At 44.6% G+C, this 26,771-nt stretch overlaps 3 protein-coding genes and 1 long non-coding RNA gene across 15 annotated transcripts in view; all 4 read right to left on the reverse strand.

Moving 5' to 3' along the window:
- Positions 1-4,182: 4,182 nt before the first annotated feature.
- Positions 4,183-9,024, reverse strand: LOC143516506 (uncharacterized). The gene is made up of 3 exons (XR_013131720.1): positions 8,699-9,024; positions 7,984-8,079; positions 4,183-6,976 (listed from the first exon to the last, which is right to left on the reverse strand). It is a non-coding gene; the product is annotated as an uncharacterized LOC143516506 (long non-coding RNA).
- A 1,757-nt stretch (positions 9,025-10,781) lies between these two features.
- rbm15b (RNA binding motif protein 15B) lies at positions 10,782-14,240 on the reverse strand. Its single transcript, XM_077008134.1, has one exon. The coding sequence runs from the start codon at positions 13,946-13,948 to the stop codon at positions 11,447-11,449; it is 2,502 nt and encodes an 833-aa protein (XP_076864249.1). The 5' UTR covers positions 13,949-14,240; the 3' UTR covers positions 10,782-11,446.
- Positions 14,241-14,932: 692 nt separating this feature from the next.
- On the reverse strand, positions 14,933-18,904 carry manf (mesencephalic astrocyte-derived neurotrophic factor). Its single transcript, XM_077008141.1, has 4 exons — positions 18,682-18,904; positions 17,868-17,995; positions 17,618-17,759; positions 14,933-16,105 (listed from the first exon to the last, which is right to left on the reverse strand). Exons 1-4 carry the CDS (start codon positions 18,767-18,769, stop codon positions 15,921-15,923), a joined length of 543 nt encoding a protein of 180 aa, XP_076864256.1. The 5' UTR covers positions 18,770-18,904; the 3' UTR covers positions 14,933-15,920.
- Positions 18,905-19,386: 482 nt separating this feature from the next.
- dock3 (dedicator of cytokinesis 3) overlaps positions 19,387-26,771 on the reverse strand; it is a 173,872-nt gene continuing 166,487 nt past the window's right edge. For 8 of the 12 annotated variants that reach the window (XM_077008180.1, XM_077008170.1, XM_077008162.1 and 5 more), the window contains 3 exons: positions 25,924-26,043; positions 25,422-25,504; positions 19,387-24,272 (listed from right to left, as the gene is read on the reverse strand). In XM_077008180.1, the coding sequence (XP_076864295.1) occupies positions 23,709-24,272; positions 25,422-25,504; positions 25,924-26,043 (767 nt within the window). In that variant the 3' untranslated portion in view covers positions 19,387-23,708. Of the gene's footprint in view, positions 25,505-25,923; positions 26,044-26,771 lie in introns of all 12 variants that reach the window. The other 4 variants (XM_077008187.1, XM_077008236.1, XR_013131732.1 and 1 more) reach the window with 4 other exon arrangements.

Below are 26,771 nucleotides of genomic sequence, written 5' to 3' on the forward strand. Positions count from 1 at the left end.
GAAAATGTAGGCTGACGGAGCACTTTTCCACCGAGTCATATTTCCCGCGCGCACTCGTGTCCGTTTAGTCGTCGTGAATCAGATGAGACCACAGACACGGGACAAAGCCGGTGAGGCCGACAGAAAAAGAACAGGACTGGGCTTGTGTTTTTAGCCGCTTCCTTGGTGAAAGGTGTCGTGACCGCACTAGACACATATACGGCCTGTTTGGACTATTCCTGTACTGCGCTATATAAAGTGCAGGAAGGCGAGGTACCAGTCAGCAGTCGCGGAACCGCAGGCCCGAGTCCTGATACCACGACCATATCTGTCCATAGAAAACCTGCCTTCGATAACAAGCGGCGTGGCAGACTTAGTAATTCTCGCCAACCGTACCTATATAGTCGCTATACCATTTAATTAACAACCATAATGAGCATGGTTATTATTATGTGTGCTGCTGACAACTGTGGCCAGCTGCGGGTCAGCTCCACTCATTCAGTGTTTAATACCCTCGGACTTTCACGTTTTCATTCGTTGCGTATTTGCATAATTAATTTATATATTTTCCATACATCAGTGTTTTGTAAAAATGAATAATTGGTAAATATGTGTATATGGGGGAATGCTGAAATAGAACGCTAAAAAGGCTTCAAGACATTGTTATTTGGAAAACGACTCCAAATCCAAGCCAACTGTTGCGGCTAGAAATCCATTTGGCACGAGTCTTGTGAGTGTGCTAAAGTCCATCATCCCGCTTATTCCCCAGGGCGGTTCTGGCCTTATTTCCGCCTCTTAAAAGAATGACAGCTAATCTTTGAGCAGGTCCGCCTACACTCAGGTCCGTCCTAATGGCTACCAGTAAACGGAAACTCTATCCACACAGCAAAGCTTAAGTGATTAGTATTTTTTAGTCCGTCTGTATACACACGGAGGGGTTGTGGGAGTCAAAATATGAGGATATTTTTTGTAGATTTGTACGCTGGCTTATATATATAAGGGACAGACCTATATGTATAAATATATATATTTGGGACAGACCTGACAGTCTCACGCCCGACCAAATCTCACGCGTCACAGTTAACTGCGTTGACTGCGTTTGAATCGTTGCTAAATAAAAGCTGAAATCTAAACGGCTCAGGTGTCACCCCCCCCCTCCCCAGCATTGAGAGGTATGCGCATATACTGTTATTCTTACGCGCCATTAGGTGGCGGTCATTAATTTATCAACTTATTCAACACAAATCACCGTGCTAAGTACAAATGGAGGAGACACTTCACAGCTCTCGTGAGGTAATGGTCCGTGTAGGTGACATGATTGGGTTATATATTGTGCTCATGTAGCCCCTCGTCCTCCTGTACACGTCTACATTTATGCTCTGCTTTCTCTGCATTTGTACTGTACAACAAAACATAAAGGAAACTGACTGAATGTCACACACACACACACAAACTGTGTCTCTGAGTAATGATGACCCTACAGCCCAACGCAATAGCACTCCCCGCCTCATACGTGGGGCATCCAGAAGTGTCCCATTTCGGTGTCCCCCAGGGAGACAGCAGCTCTTCCTAAAGGGCCACGAGGACAATCGCAGAATGGGATCAATCAAAGTGCTGAAAGAGGAGGAGAGGGAGACACTTGGTGTCCCTGGTCCCCATGACGCTGGCCATCTGCCAGGCATGGGCCCACCCACACACACACACACACACACACATATACACACACACACACACACATACATACACACACACACCCACACACACATACATACACACACAGACATACATACACACACACACCCTAGCTTCCGCCAGCAGCAGGCTTCCAGATTCTGTCTTAATACTGGTGGAGCCAAACCAACTAAATAACACATCGCTGATGGAAAGATACCATCTTTACTTTGATGACATCAGTCAGGTTTTGAGTTTTGACTGGTACTAATATATATATATATATATATATATATATTTATTTATTTATATATATATATATATATATATATATATATATATATATATATATATATATATATATATATATTTATTTATTTATTTATTTATTTATATATATATATATATATATTCATATATATATATATATATATATATATATATATATATATATATATATATATATATATATATATATATATACTGTGAGTGTGTGGCAGGTAATGGTTGCTTTATGGAGCTTTAACAATTACAAATACTTTGCAGTGTTTGGTGAATTAAAGCTGATTCCATCTGCATATCAACCTGATGAAAAGAAAGTCCTTAATCAGCATTTTAATTACAAGTACATTCTCTCTCTAGGGAGTCCAAAAGATGATTTTTTAAAACTAGTTAATAAAAATACCATGTCATTTCTATCTGAATCATGACTTTGTTTACCAGCTTTTCTCTCCGGTTCCTGCAAACTGTTACGCTCCATTGCTACAGCATATTTCAAAAATGCCTGAAGCTTATAAATTGAGGAGTGTATTCAGTCAGCAGCCTCCTTAAACATAACAGTAACCTTGTCTGCTCCTAAAGAGGATCGTGGGTAATAGATGTAAAGGGTACCGTTTAAGAATAAACCTCAGCAGGGCTGTGCAGCCTGAGCTTTGTGCTCAGTGTTAAAAATACACTCATAATCTCTCGCTGATAAAACATCGCTCCCATTGTTTGAGGGAGACGCCCCTCTTCTCGCCCAGACTTTTGGTCGGCTTTTGTGAGACCATGACGGCCTCGTGGCAGAGAGGAGCTTCATTCCGTAGCCGAGCAACAATGCCCCGGGTGTTTAGGGTAGGTATGTCACAAAGACGCCTGGCGTCCCGAAAGCCATGCAGCTGCTGGCCAGAGGGCGGAATGCCAGGGTCCGCGCGACCCCTCGGCTCTGTTGACACGGTCCACCTAGCGCTGGGTCACCACTGCTGGTGGTGCGTTAAATTCCACCTGGTGCCCTTGGAAGCCGTGTTGTCACTCGCCTAAATCGCGGTCACAGGGAGTCGTTCATCTGACCACCTGACCGAAGCCACAGGCTAGCTGGTACTGCGGAAAACAAGTCAAAGCAGGCTCCTGGTTGGAGCAGAAATGTGGATATAATGTGAACACAATGATGATAAACCGTGGCTGTTCCTGTGTCAGAACACTATCTCTAGTAACTTGTCATATTATTGATGGCTGAGAGAAGCTTGGGTCCAAAGAAACAACAGCTGAACTGTGTCTGTCACACACTACTTTTAGATACAGCTTTGAAGTATACAGTTCAGCAGAACCACAGATAGGGCGGTCACATTCAGGTCCTGTTGCATCACGCTGAGCCACCACAGCTTCAGCTTGCTGTGCTGGTCGTAGCTGTGGCCGCCCAAGGCTGGTCAACACTGAGGGTTACGTCATGGTGCCTCCTTGTTACAATCGACATGGACAGATAACAGGAGTCTCATCTCCAGATCTTGTTTCCTCTGTGGTCTGGTTGGCTGGGTGGGTTTGGGGTGGCCATGTTTCACTACACCCCCCGCCCCCTCCCCTTTTAATGGATTTCATTGGAGCTCTCATGATTCCACATTAATATTTCATTACTTTTGCCTTCCATTTCCTGGGCTTTAAGAGCACACAGGCTGGGCTACATTGAGTGCCCTGGGTCGATGGGCATCTACTAGGAACCACTCTGCGCTCACACGACCCCCCGGGCAACGTAGGAGCTCGGGCAGTTCCCACAGGGCCTTTGCCTGGTGGGCAATTGATCACGAAAGCCAAAGAGAGCAAAACAATTAGGTAATGAGATTTATGGTAAGAGGACAAAAGTATGGTCAAAGCCACACTGAAGAACTCCGCCCACTGGAATATGGGTTTGTGCTGTAAACACAACATGGGTTTGTGCTGTAAACAACATTTACCTCGACTCAGTCGAGTCATTCAATTTCTCAATTATCAGACATAAAAGTATTTTGTTTTTTAGGTATATGATACAAACCACAGTATGTAGAGACTATTGAGAGTATGAGATTGGATTACTGAACACCCCCTGCTAACCAACCTCACTCTTGTACATGTTTCAGTGCATGTACTGAAATATTGAGGCGAAAGGAAGTGTTGTGGTTAATGCATGCAGGTGCGGTGAAGCACGTTAACTCAATCAGACATATGCAGGTCAGACCAGATACCTCAGCGCAACAAGAAGCTAATCGCAAAACCATCTGGGGCTTCACACGATCCTTCAATCAATCAATCAATCAAATTTTATTTATATAGCGCTTTTTACAACAGTTGTTGTCACAAAGCAGCTTTACAAGTGCCGAGTCCTAGCCCCCAGTGAGCAAGCCAAAGGCGACAGTGGCAAGGAAAAACTCCCTAGTTTTTTGCATGAGGAAGAAACCTTGAGAGGAACCAAGACTCAGGGGGGGAACCCATCCTCCTCTGGCCGACACCGGTCACCATGACAACAACAACAATATAGACAGAATGTATACAGAATGTAAAAGATGCAATAATGTCAATTTAGACCGAAAAATATGTAATAATGTCCATCATGGTGTAGGCATCCGGTTAGGCAGGAGGTGGTCGGCCAGGATGGATCGCTTGTCTCTCCTCATCTCATTATTCCTCAAGCAGGCGGGCAGCCATGTGGAGAAATGAAACAGGGAAAATTAGCTCTGTATGAGGACATATACAGGACAGGTAAAATTATAAACATTTCTGGAGTGTGGCAGCAACTCCGGCACTAAGTTAAATTATTACAGCCTAGCTAAAAAAAGGCAGAACCAGAAGGTAACATAGGCTTGGGGGCATTCTGAGACAATGGCATCCGTCCACTGCACTGTCAACAAACTTGAGTGACCACGAGCAGTGACAGGATGACAGCACCAGTACCCCAGTCTACCATAAAACCCTTCGTCTATGAACCCCTGGATCTGTACCTTTATCTAAGGGGGATATTAATTATCAAACGCTAGACTAAATAAGTGGGTTTTCAACCTAGATTTAAAGATTGTGACTGTGTCAGAGTCCCGGACACATTTAGGAAGATTATTCCAAAGCTGGGGGGCCTTATAAGAAAAGGCTCTTCCCCCTGCTGTTACCTTGTTAATTTGTGGAACTAATAACAGACCAGCACCCTGTGATCTTAGTTGACGTGGGGGTTCATAGTAGGAAATAAGTTCCTGGAGGTATTCAGGAGCAAGCCCGTGTAGTGCTTTATATGCTAATAATAGAATTTTAAAATCAATACGAAATTTAACTGGGAGCCAATGAAGGGCTGATAGGACTGGTCTAATATGCTGAAATTTTCTAGTTCTGGTCAGAACTCTAGCTGCGGCATTTTGAACTACTTGAAGTTTATTTAGATTCCTATTTGAACATCCTGACAGTAGTGAATTGCAGTAGTCTAGTCTAGAGCTAACAAATGCGTGCACCAATTTTTCTGCATCATCCTGTGATAATGCATTTCTTAATTTGGCAATGTTGCGGAGATGTAGAAAAGCTATCCTAGTAGTATTATCTATATATTTATCAAATGATAGGTCGGAGTCGAGTATGACGCCTAGGTTTTTGGCTACTGTGCCAGGTGTAATGGGATAGTCTGCAAGATTAAGCATTAAATTTGGAATTTTCTGTCTTGCGGCCTTAGGGCCCACAAGGAGAACTTCTGTTTTGTCCTCATTTAATTGTCCTTCAGCATCATAAACACTCATTTATTTGGGTGTATTAGGCAATTTGAACATTTGAAAAAGGAAACAAAAAGTTATTTCCACACGGCAAAGACCTGGACGGTCTTAGAACTTGTGATGTAGGATATTGCTAATGCGGCGCCCGGAGTCCCCTGCACAAGCTGCGACTGTCGCCCCGTTTTACAGTGAGATCGAAGAAACCATCTTAAGACGAAGAACAGGCCACGTGAAATCTCACAGCTCGCCTGAGGTTTTTGCACCTGCATGAGCTCGCGTGGTCATTGTCGATAGCGACCCCCCCCCCCCCCCCCCCAACAGTTGAGCACTTAAGAAGCCAGGTATCTGTGGAGCGCTGGGGTGTGTTTAGCTGAGAGGATATCAGCAACTAGCACGGCCAAGGGCGACTAACGACGGTAACTAAGAGGAGATCACTGAAATGGCTTCATGTTTTTGGTTTCAAAATAATGCTTCATATTTAGACAATGAAAGAGTGTTCATTTTAAAAGGGCTTTTCATTTAAATGATAAACAGGGGCAAACAAATATTGTATTATTTGTAAATGCTAAATCTGTTCCCACACACACACACACACACACACACACACACACACACACACACACACACACACACACACACACAATATGTTACAACAAATTCACAACAAGAAACTAATTCAATTGCATAGACCAACAATCAGTATAAAATGCCTTCCCCTGTAATAATTTCATGCTAAACCTTACTGCACTGAATCTGCAGACCAGTATTCACAGTGGCGTACGAGGTACTACAGCAGGACTCTGCAACCAGGGCTTCAAAACCTTCAGCATGTCTTTCAACATATTTTACTTCTCTTCGAATTCATCTTGAGGACATTCAGTTCTGTCCAAGTTTGGGCAGACACAGTAAAGCAGCTATAAAACAACAGACAGGCTGAGCGGCAGACAGGACTAATATTAATCTGGATATTCACATTTCGTTATTCTCCAAAAGCTCTTTTATTAGCTGGGACTGGGTGTTACTCCTGTGCACACTGGATATTACCTGTACAGAGCCCGGGCATTATCTCTGTGCACAGACTGGGCATTAGCAGTACCCAGTAATTATCACACAGGTGTGAAAGTGTGGAAGGGTATCTCTACATGCATGACCTTCTCTGCTGTGTCTCTAGTAAAACAGAAGTCTTCCTCACCAATCATGCAGGTTGAGGCCTTTTCCACAGCTTGCTGCTCTGCGTGGACACCTGAGCAGGGCTTGTTGGCTGCACGACAGCACAGCACAGAGATGCAGCAAACCAGGCGTTTCTGGAGCAGCTTCCGTTGGTCATCAGAGAACGTTTACCTTGTTCTTTTCTACAGTAGAATAATGGGAAACATGACATAGAAAAAGGGAGTAATGAATTGGGTTTACTTGTCAAATAAAAAGCAATGCAGCTCTGATTTTTGCCTGAGGTTGTACATCACTTCCACTAAACCTGTGTGTCTGGCGTGAGTCTTTTAAAAGCCGCCTGCTCTGGGCCACTGGACTGGATTTAATGTCCAACCTGTATTAACTAGTTTTCAGGAATGAATCCTAATCCAGAGGCTGCAGTTTAGCCAGGACACGTCTGCAAACGTGTCCCCTGGGTGCCACACATGGACTACCTCGACAAGCTTGAGATAACAGCGTTAAAAGCTCACGGACTGGTACTCCATTAAGACCTTCTGGCCAAACGCGGCAGAAATCTGAATACCTTCTATGTGCCTTTAAACCACGGGTGCTGCAGAATACACAAGGAATTGACTGCTACACAACACAGGTCTCCAAAAATCCCCAGCTGTAGAGAAATGCGATCATGCCTGACACATTTCTGAGTCGTGCTCACTCCAGCATGATCTCATCAGCTAATTATCCGGTCTGTGGCGAGCCGGGTCAGTTGCGTAAGAGAGGCGAAATGCAGAAGTGGACGTAGAGTTGGACTGGGAGATGCTCTCAGCCCTCGACGCTGCACTGTCCACACACATTATGTATTAAAGGAAATAAAATATAATTTTCAGTCAGTCAGGCAGTCAGGCTAGTGTAACAGGCCTGAGAAGAAAGCAAATTTGTAGAAGTCACGCTACATGAACACACAAAAAAAAAAAAAAAAACAAGCTTAATTTAGCCAGCATCTCAGGCCTTCCAGGTATGCTGTCCCACCGACTGCCAGGAAAATGTAGTTTTTGCCAGGCGGTGGTGGTCTTATTCTTAAATTTAGTCTTAGTCTGTCCTGTGATCTTCTTGGACCACCATGCCACATGATGGCTGACTCACCATTTGCAACCTAGCAGTGACAATTGCATCCTTACAACCTCATCCTTAACACTGCTCACAGGATTACCTCAGGGTCACACACGGTCCGCCACCCAGGAACATCCATTTCGCGGTGGGCCTGTGGTCCAAAAACTGACCAAGGCAAGAGAATGGCTGGCATGTTCTGAATGTCAAGAGAGAGAGAAATTAGTGTCTACTGAACATACAGTACAGCATGTAGGCACTGGATAGTGAGTCTATATCTACAATGTACATTTTCAGCATCACAGAAACCTGTTTAAAACTACACTGTGTAAAACAACTGTGCATGTGTGTGAATTAAAGGTTTTATTGTTTTGAATTAGCCACCTTTGATCATATTACTGTTAATAGCATTTAACAGGTGAATATCACAAGGAAAGAAGAGTTCACTAGGATCCAGAGCAAAATCACCTTTAAAAGTGTTTTATTTTTTATTCTAGGCCTACACACAAACTTACACAGTATCAAGAAACCCAACACCGTCCCATCTGGTAAGTTGAATGAGAGTAAGGGTTTTGAGGATATAGCTCAATTTTCACAGGAAGGACATGTCTCCACAGATGGGTTTTGAGGGACATGTCTCCACAGATGGTTCTTTGGCCAGCAGGTCTATGGCTAAGAGATCTATGACAAATGAAGTCTAGTGACTTCAGCACTTTCATCCTTTTCAGGGTTCACCCATGCAGCGGAAAACGCAGTCCATGGACAAACACACACAAAAATCTTTTGAATAATACTAGCGTAAGCCACTCTAGAATTACCTGCCTTCTGAAGACTGAGAAGCCCACTTAATTAAGCGACGTGTCACTCAAAGCCAAGGTAGAGCGCCGGCAGCCGGAAGGTTCCGGAAGATCCGTCAAGCGAAGAGCTCACCCACGTCCAGACAACTGGAGCTTGGTCAGCCGATTAGGAGGGAAATGGCTGGTTTCTACTTGGCCCAATTATCCCAAAACTGTTGAGAGATGTGTTTACTGTTTACAGTGGCTCGGCTCCCAGGGCCCGACTGTCTGCAGGGCACACACACAAGGCTCAGGGTCCAATTTGTTTTCAAGTGAAACGTGGACGCGGGTCCTTCTGAGGGCACCAGTGACCGTGTATGTCTGTTAAACCCATGGCTTCTTTTTAATACTCTGTGAATGGCACCTTTTTAATATTTTGTGACTAGCCCCTTTTTTAGAATATGCCCTTGATGATGAATAACAGCAGCAGTTTGAATAGCCTACAGGAGGAGGCTGTGGTTTCTGAACTTAACAAAGCCTTTTAACTTGTGCCTAAAACCAGGGAAAGCTCCCTGAATCTGTATCACTGAGCTGTGGTGACACTGAACACCAGGATTTTGATTAAGACAGAAGCGGGTTGGACCTTAATGACTCGCAGACAAAATAAGGCAGTAGTGTTTTAGATGGCCCTGTAAATATAAAGATCTTTGGATCGTTACACAACTTAAAACTTTAAAGCTGCCTACAGCTGATGACACAAGAATACTTTTGTTTTGGATAGTTCACTACAACACTGACTGCTGTTGCATAGAGATTAATCAATCATCTCCCTTCATTTATAAAGCGTTATTTTCGCAGTTGTTTTTATATCGTTGTATATGTACGATTATCGTTTTTGTAGCGCGTTGTGTATTTTGTCATTTACTGTATTTTACCCTTCGAGATCCTGGATCTCGCCAAATTGAGACATTGGACCGAGTTGGGGTGCTACATATAAGCACTTATATGGGCTAGTGCGAGAGGGTTGGTCCCACATGCTTACAGTCATCCAGCGTTTCATCACAGAGCCTTAACCATGCTCTTTGGATCAGTCTGTTTGCTCGTGCAGTCAGAAAAAAAGCTAATATTCATCAGTTATGATTCTCAATTGTGATTTCTTACTTACTTATATAAGCGATATATCCTCATCATATGAATTGCTGTGGAAATGTAAACGTCAAATGTTTAATTTCCATCTTAATGTACAATCTTTAGTTCCGCGTTTAATATGCAGTGCCAAATCTATACCCTAAAGCGACTCCGCGTTTGCACAGCTGCCTGGGATCACGGGCTGAACGGAAAAGAAACTGTGGCCACACCGCCATCTAGTGGCGATAAACGCCACCAAGAAACAGGCCAAAAAACATGAACAACTCCTCCAACTTCTCCTGCATCTCTCCTTGTATTGATGCACTAGCTCACTTGTCGAGCATCGTTGCCTGGTTACGACTAACCTTCGCATTAGTCTTTTGAAGCATGGATCCAGATAGGTAGCTATGGAGACAGGATATATGCTCAGGATTGTAATTCACATTTGAGGTATTCGAGCTTCGTTAAGGACGGGGACGCGTGCCTTTGATGTCAGCATGCTCACAGCAGTGCTCAGAATTAAGAATTAAAGCACCAAACAGAGGATTAAAAACAAGAACATGAAATGTTTACTTACATTTTCATATGGCATATCATAGTTCAAATACAAACATAGGCAACAAAAGAGGCTACATGTTTAAAGACAAAATGGAGCGTTCAGAAAGGGCAGAGGAACCGGCTAGAACACAATAACCAAGAAGCAAATGTCATTTTTCGGAAGTAGTGTCAGCTCCTGGAATATCAGGTACCCCTTCATAAAATGTCTAAATGGGATTCAGTCATAGCAGCTGTAGTGCTGTCCATTGTAAAACCACGTCACGCAGTGTTAAAGCACAACATCAAACCCCCACACGCTCTCAACCGACATCCCAATAGGTAAACTGGGGAGAGCTGTTTAAAAAAAAAGACAAATGGCACTGTACACAACCATCACACTAGTGCACAAGTTTCAGTTTGTACTCTTTCAGAAAATTAGTGTCACTGGATGCAACTCAGATTTGTTTAGGTTGTTGTTGTTGTTTTTTTTTTTTGGAAAACTTTTGATTACCGCATTTGTCAAAAAGGTTATTGAAGACACATCATTGGATTTTCAGACCCGGCAAAGTGACCTGACACACTAAATGACTCCAGAGGTAGAGGTGAGGGTATAAAATGCCACCCCATTAGGTAAACCACTCCTGCAAGTATTACATATAGGACACAGCATGGTTTAGTCTTACTTGGTCTGTCAGCATACGTCCAGTAGATTGCACTGGGCAAAGGAACCATTAAGTTACCGAAGGGAGAATAAGGCCTTAATACAAAACACTATGTCTGACTTCCTATCAAATATGCAAATCGCCTCCTGCATGCAAGATCAGAAAAAGACACTTTGAAATGAGGTACAGTCAGGAACTAGAAGGTAGTCAATAAAAACAGAATTTAAAACAACTTTCCATCAAGTTTCCTATGTAAAAACAAACAAACAAAAAAAGCAGTTTCAAATCTGTGTGAAAACAAAACAAAATGCCTGCCATCTAAGTGGGTGCGTGAAAGGTCTTGACCACGTCCGCCAGGACACCAGCAAAGCCACTCTGCTTATCCACTTAAGGTCAGGAGTGTTCGGATCGGAAGACTGCATGTTTTCAAAAGAAACATGGCTGGAACGGAAGCGAAGCAGTGTTAGGGCGAGTCTTTAACCACCACCACCACCAGGTGCTCCTCGTCCACTCTGCCCAGTGTTTGGAGAGCAGCCTGCAGATATTGCTGGGAGAACTCGCAGGGCGGGAAGGCGTACAGCATTCCGCCCGCCTCGCGCTCCTTGGGCCCTCCCAGGGGAAGGCCGATGACCCCGGCCGCCTGCTTGTTCCTGAGGTAGGTTACCAGGTTGCGGAGCAGGCGTTTCTGGAGGCCCGGCTCCGGAGGGGGCGACTCGCGGCCCATGGGGCCCTGGACGGCCAGCAGGACCGCGTAGCCGTCGGGTCCGCCCAACTTGATGCGGCGGGTCACCTCGTCCAGCTTGGGCTGGTCTAAGCGCAGCCTCTGGGCGATCTTGAGCTGGGCGATCTTGGCTCCGCCCGCCTGGTTGTCCTTCATGAGGGAGAGGAGGAAGCTGGCCCCTCCCTCCAGCATGTGCATGTGGGTGGGAAAGCAGCTGTTCTTCAGAACCAGCGACCCGTGCCACACGCGGCTCAGGGTCTGCGCGTACTCCGAGAGAGTGCCCGGCTTCTTGGCCTCGCCGCGGGGCTTGTCCGTCTGCGAGTCCGGGTCCGCCTCGCTCTTGCGGTGGTTGCGTTCGGCCTCGCCGCCCTTCCGGCCGTGGCCGGGCTCGTCCTGCGCCGGTCGATCGTCGCCCGAGTGGCGGCTGCCGTCGGGGGTGTGGTCCTGGGGCTCGGAGGTGGAGTCGGGGAGGCGGCCACGCCCCCGGTCGGGGCTGTCCTCCGGGGTGGAGGGAGCTCCGCCCCTCGTCCTGGGCCGGCCCCTCTCCTCGTACGTCCGCTCCGCGGGGCTCAGGCTGGGGCTCTTGCTCCGGCTGCGCCGTTTGCGCCGCTCCTCCCAGCCCTTCCCCGCCGCCCTCTCCGCGTCCCGCTCCTTCGTCCAGCGCTCCCTGCTCCTGCTGCGGGGCCTGCCCCGGCCGAACGCCTCCGGGTTGGCCCGCCGCTCCGGGCCTTTGGGCGGGCTCCAGTCGCGCTCGCGCTCGCCAAACAAGGGGTGGGACGGTGAGCGCACCCGGGCCCTCAGCTCCCGCTCCAGGCTGCGGTGTCGGCCGTAGGCGTCGCCCAGGACGTCGTAGTGCGCGGGCAGCGGCAGGGCGGGCTGGTACTGCTGCGGGTACGTCCTGGTCTCCTCCGCCTTGGCGAAGTCCACACGCAGCCGCCGGCTGGGGCCGCCCAACGGGAAGCCGCGCATCTGCGAGCAGGCGGCCTGCGCGGCGTCCAAGCTCTCGTAGTGGATGTAGGCGAAGTTGTCCCCTTTAACGTAGTCGATGGTGCGGATGCTCCCGAAACGGTCAAACTCCCTGGCCAGGGCGGCCAGAGAGGTGTTGGGGCCCAGGCCGCCCACCCACAGGCGGGTGGTGGGGTTGGCCTTCCCGTAGCCGATCTTCACCTGGTTGCCGCCGATAAGCCGGCCCTGCATGGCGACTTTGGCCCTGTGAGCCATGTCCAAGTTCTGGAATTTCAAGAAAGCGTACGCACCCCCCTGTCCACGCGCCGGCCGCTTAATAACAACCTCCTCGATGATGCCATACTTGTCAAAACCTTGTCTCAGTTCGGCCTCGGACACGTTGTGATCCAAGTTGCCAATAAACAAATTCCTGGTGGCTCTCTGATCGTCCTCGGGTTTTAAATCCTCATCAGGCAGCTGGTAAGCATAGGCACGACTTCTCTCCTCCAAGGCGCTATAATAGTCCAAAACACGCTCGCGTTCTCTGCTAAGTCCAATACCCTCGACGTAATGTCGGGGTCGCACGTCTCGAAGTGCACTGCCTCCGGCAGGCGGGGAGAGAGAGCGCTGTCTGTACGGGTACGGGGCGTGCACAGGCACATAGCTAACGTCAGGCGGCGTGCAGCTGCGACGGCGCATGTACATGGGTTCAACTTTAAGCGCTCGGTCGTACAGCACCAGCCTGGCTTTAGCGTGCCGGGCTTCCCGCGCGTTATCCGGTTGTCTGAAATTCACATACGCGACCCGGCCCAGTTCGGGAGTGTGCGACAATTTAACACTGACGTCTCCGAACTTTTTGAACTCGTGAAACAGACCGTCCTCCACATGCTCGTCTGATAACTGCGAACCCAAGTTGCTAATGAGCAGCGTCTTGTACTCCAGCCCGCCTGCCGCCCTGGTTCCGAGCAGGTCTGCGGGCGGCGCTTTGCCTTTGGCCACGGCCGGTGTGGCGCGCGCGGGAGGCCGCGCGAGCAGCTCGTGGTGCGCGCGGTGGTGCAGGCTGTCCGCCGCGGCCGCGCGCTCCTCTCTCAGCCGGGGCTTCTCGCGCTCGCCGCTGCGGCTCCGCGCCTGGTGCTTGTGGTAGTTGCGACTCTCCGCCAGCAGCAGAGCAAGCGGCGGCGGCGGCGGAGGAGGGGGTGCGTCTTCCCGGCGGGTCCCCTCTCGCTCTCGTTCTCTCTCCCGTATGCGTTTGGCGAGAGCTCGTGCAGGACTGGTGTCCCGCTCGGCCTGTCTCTTCATTTTGATGCTCAAACTTTTCCCAGCGGCTGCAAAGAAAATCCCGTTTGATGTAAAATTCCACGGTTCTTGGAGACCCTGCACATCAATGTATCGGGCGTAAAATCTAAACGCACTTCTATGTCGCAAAGAGACGTTCAGCTATACTAAAAACAACAATAACAAAAAAAAAAACGCGTTAAAAACACAAGCATCGTATAACCTGCATCTACGCCGCCATCTTGGACAATAGGAATGTGCGCGCTCCGCCGGTGGGAGGAGCTTGGGCCGTGACGTCGTCCTGAGTGTGATGACGCCACAGGAGCTGATCAAGCGGTCAGAAATATTGGGCCCCTGTGATTTCATGCACTTCTAGGCTGAAGGCTTCCATAAAACAGACGAAGAAACATCTCTAGATCAGTTATTTGTATGTATAAATGACTTGATTCATGATGTTAACATGGCTACAACTACACAGATTTTCATTATCTGTGGGATATCACTGATTAAATCATCATTTAGTAACGATGGGAGCATTTCTACATTGTTCTGTATTTGCATAGAGGTAAAATAATCCAGCTAAAACCAATGTGATCACAAACAGTATTATCCTGAAGTAAAGACCAACTTTGAGGTCTCCAGTAACAGTAATATTCAGAGCAGTATTCTGCAGCTCACCAGGTTGAGAAGGTACAATGCATTTAGGTCATTCTATAGAGCACATATACAGTCAAACTCATACGCATGTAAAAATCTCTCTAGATAAACCTACAGTACTACAGCATTAAGTGTTACATAATATTGAAGTTGGTGTGGTGGTGTTCCAAGAAAACCTAAAGCCAATATTCACATGATCCCAGTTACATACCTCAGCTTAAAATGAATGTTTAAATGTAGATTTTACCATAAATTATGCAGGAAAAATGAGTTAAGAGTTACAAGTTAATCTCAAAGCCTCAACAGAACGTTCCCAGAACTGTAAAGCTTAAAAACCAAAAGAGCAGAAAGTAATTTTCTTGTTTTAATGAAAAAGTATAGTACAACTGTAATAAACATGTTTTACAGAGAAATCCATTTGTATATTGCAGGTCAATATCCTAGTTCATATAATACTCAAATAAAAAACCCTATCCTTCTGAAATCGTGTTGACAGTGTCTTAATATAACCCATACCATCTAGGTGTAAACCTCAATTCTGCAATATATTTTTTCACCTTAATCAAGTGTACAAGAAATTTCATAGATGTATTCATAAGTCCTAAGGGAAAGTTTTAAGTGAGACTGTAGTTCTATGCGAAACGACCCTCAGTCTCTTCTCTGGCAAACCGTTTATGAGTTCCAGAAACATCTCCCTGGGCACTCAGGAGTTTTCAGAGGTGAACACTTCACATGTGACCTGCTATGTGGCTCCAACTGCCTGCCTTTGCTAATTAGCTTAAGCCAGTGGGTGAAATTAATGTGTGAAATGAATTGGGTGAGGACATCATGGCAGGACTTTTAATTTATGGTTTTGCTTTGTGTGTTTGAGGTTTGTTTGGCTTTTCCAGCCTTGGTTCCGTTTTAGAGGCATCCACTGCCATGTAAAGAACTATGACAAACACTCCAGAACTAAGGAATGGTTACAGCAGCTCCTCTGAAGTCAGGCAGTGGCATTTCAAATTAAAAGTACTACTACCCAAGCGTCTACCCTGTAGTAACAATATCCAGTGCAGAGGTGGTGTGCACAAGGTCACACGCATGCTGCAGCAGGACCCAATTCTGTAGGACCTCCCGCTGGAACACAACGAAGTAATCGCTTTGAACTCTCAAAGAAAGAAAGAAGAAAAGAAACAGGAACGGACAAGATAAACGCTCGCACGGCCACATGTTTACCACTAGATTAAAGGGCAATATGACAAATGTTTGATTCCCATTAGGTGGTCAAATCAGCTGCACAGCGCAAATCACCCAGGATGCTTTGAGCCGCTTCCCTTAATCCCTCAATTCCACGGGGAGGTCACAGGTCTGTCCGTGCCTTGGCCGCGCTGGGTGCGTACTTGGGCATGAGCTCGTTGATCTTGCGGATGAAGTCCGATTTCTCCACGCAGCCCTTGCAGGACTCACCCCACTCGTCCAGGATTTTCTTCAGATCTTTCACCTTGAGCTTCTTCAAGTCCACCGTGCTCAAGTCCAGTTGTTTGTCTGGGGGAGAGAGACGCAGAAGAGCACTCAGTAGAGGGGAGAAACAGTCAAATGGCCCCGCATCAAATTTTGCAAGTCAAAGTCGACGCTTATCAGGGTCCATATTCAACAAGCTTGATTTCAGATTTATGGAATGTTTTTCAATGCACATGACAAGAAATCTGTCCATACATTTCCAATGCAAATGCTGCACACCCACTCTAGATAAAGAAACCCTTGATAAAGCCATGACTGGTGGAAACGCCAGAGGAAACATATGTTGTATGTGCTGCTAAGCAGTTTCATTTCTGCACTGTAATTGTGTTTTAACTGGAGTGCAGATTTTATTATGACTTCTTAAAATTTGAAGTAAATAGGCTTCACAAGTCATAAGTCTTCAGAATTTATTCATCATACGAGACAAATAGTAGAATATAGTGTAATTTATGCTGTTATTTGAAATGAGAACAAGCCCATATGGTGCTCATTAGCTCAGTTCTCATGCAGTTCTTTACACAAACCGGTAAATACTACAAATAAATAAAACATTCTGCACACCTGTGTCTCACTCGCCATCTGCCGAGTTTAAACGTGTCAGTAGTAGGTCATGACCCAGAATTCAGTGCACAAGAAGCTGGCTGAATTCCCCCCCCCAATGTTCACACCTGTGAAGCTTCATGTCACAGCAGCTAGAGGGCGCACCTGAGGTGTGCCACAAGAGTCCAGCTAAAATGTTCAGTTTTGCCCAACACACTTTATCTTAATGCTTCATCATGTTTTTATTTAGTTGGCTTCACTGCACTGTGAGCAAAGAGTTCTAATTCAATAAGTGTTTACTGGCATCAAAACGTTACCTGACATCTGTTCACATATGCATGATGGCCAAACTGGTTGAAGGTGGAAAATGAACTGACTTAACAAAAGGATTTGCCATTTTTCCTCACCATAACTTTACCTCAAGTCACAGGGACCAGGAAGTAGAAATACGGCAAGACTCGTGTTTAGAAACACGTCCAGATGTTGACATCAGGAATGACATCACACACACACACACACACACACACACACTCACTCACTCACTCACTCACTCGTGGGGAGCAAGCTTGATTAAACTTTCCCTGAGGATTTGGAGGCTATCTAATAAGCCTTGCTGTCCTTCATCAGTTTATCAATTCTAGACACAATCATTCTACTGTAACTGTACGGTGCAACCAATTATGGGCCAGAGATACTGTTGTGAGTGAAGAGATACTAAGGAAGTGTAAGGATGCGGTAACTAGGAAACGCGTCAGGGACAGGAGATCCCTCTTCACTGATATCATGTACTTGGTAGCCTTCAGCACAGTGATAAACCCCCATATTTACACAAATGTTACTGTGCTTCAGTAGACTAAAACAGTGTTGCAGCTCTCATGTCGCAAGACATATTCAGCAACAGAGCAGTATGGTGCACACCTTTGAACACAGGAAACGGTCACAACATGCTTGTGCTGCTCACACGCATTTTCCAGAGACAAAAAAATAAGGCCTTACCGTACTTCAGTTCACAGATCTGACTGTCCTTTTTCTTGAGTTTTTCACAGATTTTCTCCACCGGAACATGGTAGCTCAGGGGTTTGGAGACCTCGTTAACTATTTTCGTGGCAGCGTCAGCCGTTGCCCCTATATAGTAGCACTGACAGCAACGGTGCAAACATTGTTAATATAACGTAGATTTACAATATAACGTAATGATTTACAAATTTCCAACATTTTGCATGCAGAAGGTTGAAAAACATCTTACCAGACGGTTTTCTTTTCCTTTCGCTTCTTTGCAGGTTTTCATTAGAGCATTTTCGATCGCTTCGTTGGTGAACTTTATATTATTGTCTTTCAGTGACTGGTAAAACTTCCCCAGAAAGCTCACACACACTAGGACGACAACATATTTACACGTTAGCAAAAATACGTTACGATAAATGTGCCTTCATTGTTAAAACATGTTCTTTGCGTCTTTAATGACATGTGGAAGATTACCATCCGGAATGGCTGGACAGGTTCTAAGATTTCTACAGATGTTCCAAGCACCCCATAGTTCTATAATTCTATAATAAATCAATGGTGCTATAATACAAGTATAACAAAGTTATGTATGTCCGTCAATAAGACAAAACCTCAATCTTTATGATTTGAACAGCAGCTTTATCTCAACCTCTCAAATTCTTCCTTTCATTACAGACGCACGTCATTTTATTGTAAGCGTTCATCAGACATGATCATGATCCGCCCAGCCAGCTGCATCCGTCCGGCGCGTCTTTACATTCACTGCGATGGTCAATTCAAAGCCATCACAGGCACATTAGGCACACATCGATTGCAAATCTATTAATAACAATGAATTAACTAACCATTTCCTTTAAACGTTTTCCAATCCACCATCACAGTGTCTAATTGGCTCGCTAATCTAGCTACACGGGCAAACGTAACTTCATATTCAGTGGCAATCCAATTATTATACAGTTGCCGTGAAATTGGTCAAATGTGCTTTTTGAGGTGGATAGTAAGAGGAGATGAGCACGGCGCACCGGAGCGTAACCGCAGCTTACACATGCACTCACCTTCACAGTCCCCCTCTCTCAAACACGCGATGCCGCTGGGCATCAAGACCAGGGCGAGCGCCACCGAGATCCCACCTAGATACAACATCGCTGGAACGGAACTCGCTACCTACTCAGAGAAAACACAAAACCTGTACAGCACCGTCTCATAGAGCTGTGCAGGTGGACGAGATACCGGTTCCTAAGCACAAAACGCAACGATTCAAGGGAACTTCCTGGTAAAAATAGGCCCGCCCACACTTACATGCCATTGGTTTCCTTGCCACTCTTCGTAAAGCAATTGGTTGCCTCACCACCCCGCACCACGCACTCACGTTTGATTGGATGTAGATTATTCAATCCAGGGACTGAGTCCAGTTGGCGCCTTTCAATTGGCTGAAATGGTGAGCAGGTTCGATGGACGCTCAGGCTTGCTTGTTATTTGACGGCGTTTTTAGATGTAAACCATGTTTGTAGTTCAGAACTTTATAACTACAGACTGCTGCAGCATTTCTAGAACAGTTCACGGTCCTGCTAAAAAGGACTCGTCGTCTTACAGTATTTAAACAAGACCTTATATATAGTTTCAAAAATCTCATATATATATATATATATATATGTATATATATATATGTATGAGCAGACAGCTCAGCTCCAAACATGCAGTCACATCACATACGGCACACATTTATGATTAGGGGTCAAAACAAACAAATCAGACACAAGTCCATAAAACATTATCTTTAATGTTAGGCATTATTAATGAATTCCACATCACAGCAGTTAAGTGAGTAGGAAAAAAATGTATTTACATCTAAAGTTCACGTCACATTTTGTCCATGCCAGCACAATATATACAAAGAAATTACTTGGAGAATACTTGTACAAAGGCTTTTAATCTCTAATTTATCATAATTTGTTCTTTTTCGATGCAAAATACACAAAATAACTGTAGTAATTAGGTCACTGAAAGAGTCACTCTTTTCAGTTTGCATTTTAGTTTTAAAAACATTTACATCCGAGAGTACAAGGCAGACAATTAATCCCAATCTATACATGATTTGCCCTTTTTAACCGTATAAATACACAGCCTATGAAGGATTATATACAGAAAGACAGATATATTGACATAAGAACTGTAATGCTTTCCAAAGGGTTTAGTTCCATTCTTTCTAAAGGTTTTCGTCTGTACAAAGACAACTGAGTTTTTTCTCTTTGTTTCTCTTTTAGTTGAGTTATGGATTATGGAGTTTCTGTCGACACACTGCCATTTTTATCTCAAATTTACAGCAGCAGTGTTTCTCTTGCTCTCTTCAAAGACGTGCCGTAAACAGGTCAGTGGACTCAGTACTCTTCAGTGATTCATACAGTGTCCAGTGTAACAATGTAACTGTGTTACTTGGTCCACGGAGTTACTTGGTCTGTTTTCAACAAATGTTTTTATCGGACACATTTGAAACCCATGTGAGGAAAGAAAGAGAAGCTATAAATGAGAACACCTCCAAACCTCCCCATGTAATAAGAAAGGCCACCTTCAACATAAAAAAACAACAAAATCCAAATTCCAAAATACAAGTCCTACTCTGCGAAGACATCAGATGAGTAAAATATGTACATCTATAGCTATAATTTTGTGATTAATGAGTTTTGAATGTAATACTCTTTTCTTTTTCACCCGCATATATGCAAAGCAGAAAAGAAAAAAGGAACTGACAAAAGACACGCGAACACATGCACATTCACAGCTAATATGTTCTTAAATATTTATAGGCCAAAAGATTTGGAAAGTGTTGAAATAATCAAATAAGAATAGTGTTTAGGTTATGTCACATAACCATCCCTTATTACTTTTGTCTCATCACAATGGCTTTGCATGAATATCCCAAATGCCTTTGATCATTTATAATTCAAAGTATTAATGAACACATTTATTATAATGAAACATTTGAATATTCTACTTAATATATTATTCCTAAAAGCAAATCTAAATGAAAAAACCTAGAAATTTAATGTAGAAATTTAAAATGAAACTAAGATTTGTACAAAAAAAATCTCGACCCAATCCGGTTTTCAATAGCCTCTTCTGGAGTTCATATTGCCTGGGAAAGATGAAGTACCATAGGGTGGATTATGAAAGGTTACACTAATGTATATGAAGAACAATCTGTAATTTCAATTCATTCAGATTCAAAATGACCATGTTTCATTACCACTGGTAACATCTTTCAAAAATATTCCTTTCAAAAGGCTCTGCTACCCCCAACACACCATTATTTATTCATTTTCTTTCCTCTCAGCAAATGTTAAGAAGTTCAGATTACTCAGACATAAACCAAGAAAATGCGTGATTCAAAACAGCCTGATTGCATTTGGCATCTTTCAAGTATAACAAAGGGTAAATATATTGTATATACCATGTGCATTCTCTATCATATATCTCTAACATCTGCTATTAGCGAGATGTCAATAAAAAAATTACTTTTCAACTTCAAAATAGATCCTCTAGATAAAGTGACATGCACTAGGTCCCAACTAGTTTGTTTTTCTATGCACAATGAAAGCAACATACAAAGAAAATTAAACGTTTAGTGTAAAATAAAAAATTGCGATCTACAATTACATCAACATAATCAATGATCGTCACATAAATGAATTAATCTTAAAATGCCCAAACTGTGAAACAGAAGCTCCAAAATCAAACTTTAAATACTGCTTATATTAAAACGCTGATTGCATGTTTTGCAGGTAGCCCACAATATATACAACTGCTTGCAAATATATTCAGACCCATGTATATATTTCTGTATTACAAATGATCAATATATAGACCACTTTTCATTTGTTTGTTTCTTTGTCTATGTGGGACAATGTTTTGGTAGCACAATTCAAGGCATCATTATATAAGTGAAATATTACATATCCAAAATCTCATGGACCGAATCTTTAATACCCTGTGATGTTGTAAGCACTGCTGTCGTTTAGACGCAATACATTAAGCATAATATGAAAAGACACATATGCAGTTACACAGCAAAACTATAATAACATGAGTGTGAATACCAGGGACAGCAAGATAACCAGATGAGAGAAAAACACTTTTCTAGATAAAAATGGAGGTCATGCTCATTTGTGGATGCATTTTTGGATCTCAGATATGCACAAAGCAATAACCCACAATGGATGGAGTCAGGTAAGGTCAAATTATATGTAGATTTACTATTTCCAACCCATGTCATTTTAAAATTATTGCATAGTCTACCTAAACAAAGTTCAAAAGGTCACACTTTTAATCTGATTTTAGTGAAGAGGTGTAAAAGGGGACAAGGCTTGTTGCTAATCACAATGTTCTGCATATGCATAAATCGCACACATGCAACTTTACTCGTTTCTCTAAAACTGGGAGAGATTGTGCTTTGTGCAATTACACATGGGGTCGAGATATGACAAATCCGTCCTTTAATGCGAGTTCATTGTGAAGTACAAAACTTCACAGGCGCTTACTGGTCTGTGAAACGGACTTCTCCAGTCTTGTATTTCACCAGTGTATTCCCGCAATAACAAAGAACATATGCACAACTTTGTAAAAAGCACAGCTTATGAAACTCTATCGTACATCTTCCAGTCTCTGAGCAGACACATCATATACCCATCAGAAAGAGATTGCACATCCTATAGCAGCTAAAAGGGTCTTCAAAATCCCTTAACTTGCATATAACATTGTACACTATTCAAATATATTCACGCACCCTCCGTGTATTATTATATAAGTTTGTATTTCTTATTTTTACTATACAATTTTATTAGATAAATTTAGGGAATTTATATTCTCTCTATCTAAAAATATATTCTTCTTTACGAAAACGGGCAACATAATGGGAGTGGAACCCAAGCACAGACCTGCCTGGGTCAAAAAGCAACGTTGCTGCTAGGAGACGTTTGGGGAATGGCTTTCCTATCATAGTCGATGTGCCATGGCGTTCGCAGGAGCGGAAAATAGCGCTTGCTCCATTCGCCTTTGGCTGTGCGATAATCGAGCATACGTAATGAAACTCAGCGGAAGGACATACGTCTCTTAGTACCACGTGAACGTCCCGCCTCATTTCTCGATTGGTGACAATTAATACTAATAGTAAACACACTGCGTCAGGATTAGCAGCAGTTCTGACATCAATATTGAAGCTCTCAACCCAGAAAGCCCTATAAACACTACGGTAGGTTAAATGAGCCTTTTTGTTTTTAACAAAGAGTTGAAGACACTTATGACAGACAGTTTATCAGTCTTTAAATACAGTAATATGGTGCTGGATGTAAAACACCACCCAATGATCTCACCCAAACCATGAAATAAGCCCAATATGTCTGAGTTTTAAATAAAATCTCACTTATTTTAAGAGAGCCGTTTTGCCCCATAGCTAAGTACTCAAGTGGAGTTCCTCCAAACATGAAGTGATCCTCAAAGAAAGCATCATCATATTCTCAGTAGTTTTTGCACAAATAATTAAACATTTTTGTGCACTGCCAGTTCAAAGTCTTTAAATGAAAAAAAAAAAAATCTGCACCTGTTATATAATTGAGATATTTTGAAAGAACATTCATTACTCTTTATTTCTAAGAGTTTCATCAGTGTATGAACTCGGCTGATGGAACTAACAGTAGAATCCCATAAACTGCAAACTGTAGTTCTTACAGTTTTTTCCATGACGGCCCGTCATCCATCAGTACTGCCAAGCGTTAGCATTTACGTGAACCATTTAACAACCATTTTAGTCATGATCAGTCAGCATCTGGACCATCGGTTTAGTCCCCACACTACACCTCTGTGGTGTTGAGGGTGATTGTATAGACTCTGCTCTCAGCGTCTCGCCCTTATTCCCACAGCGTAATGGTAATACCAGTGTTGAGAAGTTTAGAATCACCCTGTGCTCAGGACAGTGGAGAAAGTTGGTGGCAACCTGGACTAGAGGAGAACATTTCTAAAGCAGCTGCCTGATTGGGGCGTCCATGCTCGGCGCGTAGGGAAGGGGCCAGCCCGCCTCCTGGCTGCTCCGTTACTCCTCACTCACTCCATGCTCCCACGCCACCTTGGCCTGTTCCTCCTTGTTGGCGAGCAGCGGCTGGGAGATCTTGCGTGGCATGGGCCTGGGTGCGGGCCTGGAGTCTTCCTCAGGGATGCAGCTCTCCCTCAAGTATGGCTTAGGTGGTACCGCCGGAGCCGGATCGTGGTGGTGGTAGTGGGGGTGGACGACGTGGACGGTCTGGTGGTGGATGTGGTGCTGGCCGTCTGGAGGGAGTCCCGGGGCCACAGCCAGGGGGGCGGAGAGGCTGCGGCAGGGGGTGAGCTTGAAGCTGTCCAGGGCATCGGGCTCGGAGACACTGTAGCGCACGGGGAGGTAGGGGGTCTCGCCTTCCTCCGTGTCCGTGGTCCAGGCCTGGCTGCTGGGCACCGAGTCCAGCGTGTCGACCCGGACTGGAGGCTCGGAGGTGGACTGAATGAAGTTGCTGTCGCTCAAGGAGGACACACCACTGCTGGCGCTCCCGGACAGGGTGGAGTTACTGCCATCCAGGCCCGACTGCAGACTGGTGGGTGATGCAGGTATGGGGTGGAGAGGCAACTGGATGGGGAAATACGGATTAATGATTACTGATGCGGTTCTTAAACACACACTCACCAGACACTTACTAGCCATCCCCAACAGTCAGTTCCTGATCACTAGATCACTGCAATGCCAGTAGTGACACTAACGTGTAAAAAAGCCCAGTTACACAGCTTAAGTAAATGGTAACAGGGGACACTCCTAACCATCTCATCACTCCTAACTAATCTCAGTGCTGTGCTCAGACCTGTCCGCCACCCCCACAAATGGGGTGGGCGGAGCCTAATGAAAGGTGCACCAATAAGATACGTGAATCTTCTAAGGTGCTCAGCGTCAGAGTCAGAAGGCTGGTGTTTGTAGTTAAGTGGCAGGTGTTAAAGCAAACTCAAGGGTTTGACTGCAGTGCCACTCTGTGGTGTTACTTCTGCAAAGGAGGATAAATAGTCAAAATACAATTAACAGTATGGTAGTATGCAGTCAACAACATGATAATAAAATATTAATTTGCTCTTTGTAAATACTAACCATTATTGAAATTATGAATTATAATTGGAAATAGCTATTTTAAATAAATGTAGCACTCATTTGAAGGCAGGGGATGTCTCTCTTGACCTTTTGTAATTATTAGCCAGGTTTTCCTCTTTATTTACATTAGTTCCACGAACACTTTTGTCTTTTGAACCGCTGAGTGCAATGGCAGGTTTAATCTCTCTAATTCAGCCAGCAAATGCCGCGCCCTCAACCGGCTCTAATTAAATGCCAGCGAGATGACAAAGATCTCAGGATCACGCGTCTCCAGCCCACACGCCCTCGTTCAAACCCAGCTGCCCATCTGGCTGGGCTGCACTTCATTAGTGAATTCCTCTCTATGAGCTGCTAATGGGCAAAGACCCACTGAATCAGTGTCATTCAGCTCCAGCACAAATAAGATCTCAGCCATCACTCACCCGCACGTGCACACAAGGTTCCCGCACACACGCGTGTAAATGCGCACACACACGTAGACGCACAAACACGTACACGCACGCATGCACACGTAACACCGACGCCCCTCTGGTCTACAAGTTCTACAGTGCTGGTGAGGTCCAGGGGACTAGAGGAGGGGACGGAGGGGAATAAGGTCCAAGGGCACGTGGGGCGCAGCTGAGGTGGAGGAGGAGGGTCTACCTTCCGCAAGGAGCGCACAGGGAGTGCTGGAGGGAGCTCGCTGACCTGGTGGTGGAAAGCATCAAAGTGCATCGAGAAGTGCCCTAAAACGGAACACACAGCAGGACAGAAGATGTGTTGGAGAAAAAGCGTGCGCACACACACACACACATTCACATATCTGCACACACACCTCCACACATGCGTGGAACTACAGTTAACTGTTTCTAAATGCATTCATCATTCAGGACAAGCATGAAAGGGAAATGGAGTCCAACAAACACACAACAGGCAACCTATCAAGATGGCCTCCCTAAAGGAAGCTGGGTGCGTTCTGATGGCCCAAAGCCCGGGACACATTTATTCAATCTGGTCATTTGAACAGTCCCATCCTGCTCAGGCGAGCTAACGGACAACAGCGGCTCTACAAACAAGTGAAATATTCCTTTGGTGCAACTCTCCTTTGGTGCAACTTTCCTTTGGTGTGACTCACTGAGGCACAGAGTCTGGTGTGCTCCCTTACCAGGAGGAAAGTTGCGAGGGGGCACCGGAGGAGCCATCACGGTCCCCACGTGGGCGGAGAGGAAGGGAAGGGTATCCCTGGTGCCACTGTCCAGACTCCAGCTGCTAGGAGCAGTTAGCACTGGCAGGAAGACAAGGAAGGACGGACCATCACCGAGGAGTCATTACTCACAGCATGAGTATGAACACCAGGTTACTGCTGTGTTCTTTAGAATTAATCTAAGACTGTGATACCACACAACATTACAGTACACTACACTCCACTACATTATGACTGTGACTGTTACACTCCACTACACTTTACAACACCACACTCCACTAAGACTGTGATTCTTACACTACACTACAGACTGTGAACCAATACTATATCTAAGACTGTGACTACACTAACACTTTGAATCTACACTGCACTAAGACTGTGAAACTACACTATGACATTACACTACGATTGACACTACATTATACTATACTACAGTAAGAGTGTGAAACTACACTAAACTAAGACTATGACACTACACTAAGATGGTGAAACTACACTACACTAAGAATGCAACACTACATTACACTACACTACGACTATACCGCTACACTACATTACACTACACCAGGGGTGCCCACACCTTTTCAGCTTGCGAGCTACTTATAAAATGATCAAGTCAAAATGATTGATGATGAAATTTATTTATTCTATATTATCATTTAAGTTATTATTATTAGGCTACTATTTCATATTGTGTATTCTTTCTTTCATTTTCCTTTTACGATAAATAAAGTATTTAATTTATTTATAAAGTATTTTAAACTATCGCAAATTGTAGCGAGAAACACTCGCAGTCCGCAATAAGTTTC

This window comes from Brachyhypopomus gauderio, chromosome 1 (assembly GCF_052324685.1).
Source record: "Brachyhypopomus gauderio isolate BG-103 chromosome 1, BGAUD_0.2, whole genome shotgun sequence".
Taxonomy (NCBI): Eukaryota; Metazoa; Chordata; class Actinopteri; order Gymnotiformes; family Hypopomidae; genus Brachyhypopomus; species Brachyhypopomus gauderio.